General features: G+C 45.4%; 1 protein-coding gene across 1 annotated transcript in view; it reads right to left on the bottom strand.

The window, feature by feature from the left end:
• The window catches only part of LEO1 (LEO1 component of Paf1/RNA polymerase II complex), a 41,565-nt gene extending 41,410 nt beyond the window's left edge, over window positions 1-155 (bottom strand). Inside the window, exon 1 of the mRNA XM_006168741.3 lies at window positions 45-155. Coding sequence (XP_006168803.1) covers window positions 45-102 — 58 coding nt within the window. The 5' untranslated portion in view covers window positions 103-155. The remainder of the gene's footprint in view (window positions 1-44) is intronic.
• Between the last annotated feature and the right edge of the window lie 5,969 nt (window positions 156-6,124).

Raw genomic sequence — 6,124 nt, 5'->3', positions numbered from 1 at the left:
AAGCCCCGCCGCGATCCCCGCCACCCGAAGCCCAGCGGCCCCACCTTTCCGCTCTGCATCGCTGTCGGCGTCGCTCCCGAAGAGATCCTCCATGTCCGCCATTGCTCTCGGTTCACTGCTGTCGTGGTGGGGGCGGGGCGGCTCCGCGCCTGCTTTACGGTGCAGAACGAGCGAGACGCGACAGTGTCGCAAAGACTCGCTGGACAGACTCCTTCGCTTCTGTGACGCCTCCTCGCGTCCACGCGGCAGGGCGGCCGAGGGCTTTGGTCGTCCGGTTCTTTCCAGCGGGGTTCTCACCCGGGGACCGGCGCGGTGCTGGCGGCGCTCGGGCGCTGGGCCTCAGGCTGGGGCGGATCTCGCACGACTCGGCCCGAAGCCCTTTGTTTCACGGGGACCAGGGGTCTCCGATTTTTGTTGTCAGAACCTCTTAAAACTTGGGGGCCGGCAAGTGGTGAGGTGGTTAAGTGCGCTGGACTCCCACATTGTCGGCTGTGGTTCGAGTCCTGGACCTGGCGGCTTACTCTCTCACGTTCCCTCTCTTGCGCTCGCTCTCACTCTGTCCCTTTCTGGTCAAATAAATAAATAAACTTAAGTAATTCCTAAAAAACCGAAATGGCACTAACAGGTGGCGTGGTGGTTGGGGGTGCTGGATTCCCACATGACTGACCACAGTTCGAGTCCCAGACCTGGCAGCCTGCCTTCTCACTCTCTCTGTCCCATCCTCGTCAAATTAAAATAAATGGATAAATTTAAATAAAATAACTTTAAAAAAAGAAAAAACTAATAAAAAACATCTTTAAGAAATTGTTGAGGGCCAACCAGCTTTCGCTTGTAGAGGTTATAGCTATTGTTACTTGCCAGATGAGTGATTAAAGCAGAAATTCAAAAAATACTAGTTCGCTGTAAAATCTCACACTCATTAACATGAATAGCTTTTTAAAGTTTTAAATGACTCTTTTTTAAAACAAAATAAGAGTGGGATCGTTTTACGATTTCGAAAGATCTCTCATATGGAGCTTAAAAGAACACAGCTGAATTCTGATACTTGAATCTACATTCAATCCGTTGAAAAATATGTAAAGTATATGGAGAAAGTCTTGCCTCACACAGGTGTGAGAGGATAGGCATGCTCAGACCTGAAAGGGTCTTGGAGCTCTTTTTGACAACTGCAGCTTTAGAGCCGTGTTCCCTCCGTAACCCACTTTATGTATAAAACTGGCATAGATTTCACAAAGCATTATTTGCCTTACCACTAACATGCATTCTGAGGTTCCAATTTAATTCTACGGTACACTTGATTTTATTATTTTATGTCAGTCTTATTCTTTTAAAAATTGCTGGCAGGACTGTGGGATTCACTAACTTGATTTCATCGTTTACTGATATATTGCAACTTTTAGCTAGAAAAAAAAAAAAACTTTTCAAAGGGTTCTATTGGCTTTATTGTTTTCCAAAAAAAAAAAAAGACTCATTTTGCTAGGAAATATTGCTACAGTTGTACATTATAAAATCAGACAGGGGGCCTGCAGGTGGCAGGGTGGTTAAGGGCGTTGGACTCTCACATGGTCAACCTGCTTTGAATCCTGGACCTGGTGGTTTGCTTTCTCACTGCCCCCCCACTCCCCATCCCTCCCTACCCCCAGACAAATTAAAATAAATAATCTCAGGACTAATCAGTGCTAAGGTAAATTCCTTTACTTACAGGGACTCCCTTACTTGTTCGTGCAGGTTGAGGCCAGCAGGTGGCATGATAGGTTAAGGCACCAAACACTCCTATGTGGCTGACCACGGTTCAAGTCCAGGATGTGGTGGCTTGCTTTCTCTCTTTCTCTCTCTGATCAAATTAAAATTAATGAATAAAGGGAACCAGCAGTTAGCGTAATGGCTATGTCGCTGGATTCCCACGTAATCGACCGTGGTTCACGTCCCGGACCCGATGGCTTAGAACTCATGCCGGACGCGTGTGCGTGCATGCCCAAGATCCCGAGAGGAGAATGGAGGAGAAGGGATTGTGGCGTGACCATCCCCCCTGGGGGTGATTTCTTGCTTTCTGTCTCTATGTCTCTCTCTGTCTGGTAAGCGCACGTGCCCTGTAGCGAAAAACTCTCAAAAAAAAAATAATGAATAGATAAATTCTTTTTTAAAAATGAAATTATTTGCACAGTTTAAAGAGTCTGGTCTCTGGGACCAGCAGTTGGCATAATAGCTATGTCGCTGGACTCCCATGTAGTTGACCACAGTTCGAGTTCTGGACCTGGTGGTTTAAACTCATGCTGGGCATGTGTGCGTATGTGCCAAAGATCCTTAGAGGAGAATAGACGAGAAGGGATTGTGGCGTGGCCATCATCCCTGGGAGGTGATTTCTCGCTTTCTGTCTCTCTGTCTCTCTGTCTTTCTGGTGAACGCACGCACCCTATAGCAAAAACCTCTCAAAAAAAAAAAAAAAAAAAAAGAAAAGAGTCTGGTCTCTTTAGGAAAGCACAGGTATTACAGTTTTTCAAAATATGCGCCCTGGGGGACCAGCAGATGACGTAAACATCACATCACTGGACTCTCACATAGTCAACCCTGGTTTGAGTCCTGGACTCGGCAGCTTGAAACACACACCAGGCACGTGTGTGTGGGTGCCCAAGATCCCACAAGGAGAATGGAGAAGGTATTGCTGCATAACCATCCCCCTCTGGCGGCTGATTCCTCGCTTTCTGTCTTCTCTTTCTCTCTGTCTCTCTGGCAGGCACACATGCCCTATAGCAAAAAATCTCTTTAAAAAAAAAAAGTGTGTCCTGGGACAAGCAGGTGGCATAGCTGTCACATTGCTGGACTCCCACGTGGCCTACTGCAATTTGAATCCTGGACCTGCTGCTTGAAAGTCATGGTCAGGGACTTGTGCCTGCTCTTCCAAGATCCTGACAGGAGAATGGAGGAGAAGGGAGTGCAGAGTGGCCATCCCCCGGAGGTGACTTCTCGCTTTCTGTCTGTGTCTCTCTCTGTCTCTCCAGTGAACGCATGTCTCTCTCTTATAAAAAAAATGAAGAAAATGTCCATCCTAGGGGCCAACAGGTGGCACGGTGGTTAAGGTGGCTGGACCTTAACCACCAGCTGCCTTAACCAACTGTAGTTCGCGTCCTGGACCTGGTCACTGGAAAATCACCAATTGTGGTTAGAGTCCCGTACCTGGTGGCTGGAAAATCACTCTGGACGTGTGCACGTGCATATCCAGAACCCCAAGAGAATGGACGAGAAGGGATCACAGCATGGCCATCACCACGGGGTGGGGGGTGATTTCTCACTTTCCCTTTCTCTGTCTCTTCCCTCTGGTGAGTGCATGCACCCTATAGCAAAAAAACTAAAAAAAAAAAAAAAAAGTGTATCCTGCGTTAAATTATTACCTAATTAGGCCAGTATGACGGTTTGGTCTAGGCCAAGCAATAACATAGTTTTAATTTGGAGATTATGAGATAGACTTTCGTTGCACATAGCAGTGCCCGACAGGCTTTAAATCGGCAAGCGTTAAGAGCTGGGAGTAGTGTATAATAACCAACCCCAGAGCAGCTGGACATAAAGGGAGTGATGGCAGACTACACAGCTCACCTTAACTCCATCGGAATACTGGAGGAAAGGCTCCATCTGATAGTGACTCCGTTTCATTTTTTCGGAGTACTACCCTTGAAAAGTTCATTGATTAAATCATCATAAGCTGAATTACAGCAAAGCCGGCCAAATCCCTGCACCCGTATTTCTGATTAGCAGAGTGAATGTATTTATTTCTGTGAATAGTATGAAACAACTTCTGCTCTTTCGTCGGCTTTTTGTGTTTGTTTTCGCTATGCTCTGTCTGCTCATCTTTTTTGTTTCATACAAGAAATGATACAAGATTGAATTTCAGCTCTGTCCATCACAGTTATTTTTTCGGATTTCTTGCCTGAGGTTATCATTTTGATGGACGTTGAGAGTATTAAAATAGCTTCAATTACTCAGAGACAGAGTAGCTCATCCTATTTGGTTTGTGTGTGATAAATTTAACTTTGGACGTTAAGACCGTCCCTGGAGGGCCGCCCCGTTGCACTGTGGTTCAGCACTGTGCACTGGGAGATGGGTCCCACATGACTGCAGTTTGAATCCCGGGCCTGGCCATTAGAAAGATGACTAGCCACATAGCCTGGTGACAAAGAGATCCCACACAGCAGGCCACGCTCTCCCGGCACACGTTGGTGTGTGCCCAGTCCTGACGGAATGGAGAAGTGGAGAAAGGGGACGTCAGCGTGGCCTTGCCCACCGGGGACTGCTTTCCCTCTCTCTCACTCCTTCCCTCGTTCACAAGTGCATGTGCCCTCTGGCAAAATAATAATAATAATAATAAAATTCCTCATTTCTTCCCACGGTTGAAGAATTTCATCTGTTAGGTATATGATTAAATAAGGCAACTCCAAAGTAGCTTTACCTTCTTTGTTTTTGAAAAGTTGTTTCTTTCCCCCACATGTTCTGCCTCCATTGATGAAGAAGATTGATGCTCCTCATATGATCTCCCTAACTCCCGAGGCGCCACAGTATCCCCAGTAAAATAATACAGATTTGGTTGGGTTGCCTAACAATACAATTGGTGTATCGTTATGTTTTTACAAGGCTTTACAAAAAACTCTGAAAATGTATTGCGTGCTCACACAATTCACAAAATAGGAATATGTGTTTATAAATTTGTATAACACCTTAAAGACTTGGAGGAATGAGGAAGACTTGATTAAACAGTATATTAACTATTTATGGTAAACTGCCGCTTCACGGGAGGATCCTGTGGCCTTTCTGAGGACTTTGTCGAAGGAGTTTGCCTTGAGAAAGGAACAGGTTAAAAACCAAAGGGAAAATAAAGAAAGAAAAGGGAACAGGTTGGCGACTAAAGAGAGGAGCACCCTCCACAGCGGCCGGGAACAGTGGGGCAGCTTATCTCGTGACGCCAGAGGGTATTCGCTGACAATCAGCCTTTATTAGAGTCCTTACCGAATTAGCTCCCTGACATGTGTGCTATTGGAAGATAAAAATAAAAGCAAACATGGTTTCTTCATGTAGAAGTGTTTAGGGGAAATGGAACCGATTTTTAAACTTTTGAAAAATGTTAACTTTTGGGACTAACAGTTGGCGTAATGGCTATGTCGCTGGACTCCCACGTAGTCGCCCGTGGTAAAAGTCCCAGACCCGGTGGCTTAAACTCATGCTGGGTGCGTGTGCGTGCGTGCCCAAGATCCTGAGAGGAGAATGGAGAAGGGATTGCGGCATGGCCATCCCCCCTGGGGGGTGATTTCTCACTTTCTGTCTCTCTGTCTCTCTCTGTCTTTCTGGTGAGTGCACACGCCCTATAGCAAAAAACCTCTCAAAAAAAAAAAAAAAAAAAGAACAAGAAAAATGTTAGCTTTAGACGTGATAAACTATGAACAGGTGCTGAAGAACTGAAAACCAGAATATGATCATATAGATGAGAGTCTGGAAAGGATGATTTGAGTGAGGTTAATGAAGTAATGACAGAGCACTCTCTATTGAGACATAAACTTGAGTAGAACCTACAATGCAGCCAAATATTTGTTTAGGTTAGCAAATCTATTCCTTGACTCACATGGAATTTTCTTACACTAGAGATAAAAAGAACATGCTGATGGCTTCTAGAGAGAAAAATCAGCTGATATGTGAACCATTTGGAATGAAAATGACATCAGAGTTCTCAACAACAGTTCTGGAACCACGGAGACTTGCTTTCAACATTTGAAAGGCAAATGATCCATCCTAGAATTCTGTAGCCCCAATCTATCATCAAATACAAGGGAAGAGTCGTAATACTGGGAGGAAACAGCCTCTGTTTAAGCAACACAGCTGCCCAGAAGCTGCCATGCTGTGAGGAAGCCCAAGCAAGGCCATGCACAGAGACCAAATTGAGAGACCTTGGAACTGAAGCAGAAGCACCTCCACCTTTGAACTTTACGTTATATTTGCTTCTTCCTTTTGCCCCGAGTAAATAGAGCGATTAATAGTCTTAACCATCTTTGCTAACTAACCTAAAAACTTTCTGTTTAGATGTTCCTTAGCCATGGAACCGCCAATCACCAGACCCGTGCCAGGAGCCATGGGGGCCATTAAA

The sequence above is a fragment of the Tupaia chinensis genome, unplaced genomic scaffold, assembly GCF_000334495.1.
Source record: "Tupaia chinensis unplaced genomic scaffold, TupChi_1.0 Scaffold146140_1, whole genome shotgun sequence".
In the NCBI taxonomy this organism is placed as follows: Eukaryota; Metazoa; Chordata; class Mammalia; order Scandentia; family Tupaiidae; genus Tupaia; species Tupaia belangeri.
The sequence above is the reverse complement of the archived record's forward strand: the minus strand, read 5'-3'. Positions and strand labels throughout refer to the sequence as shown.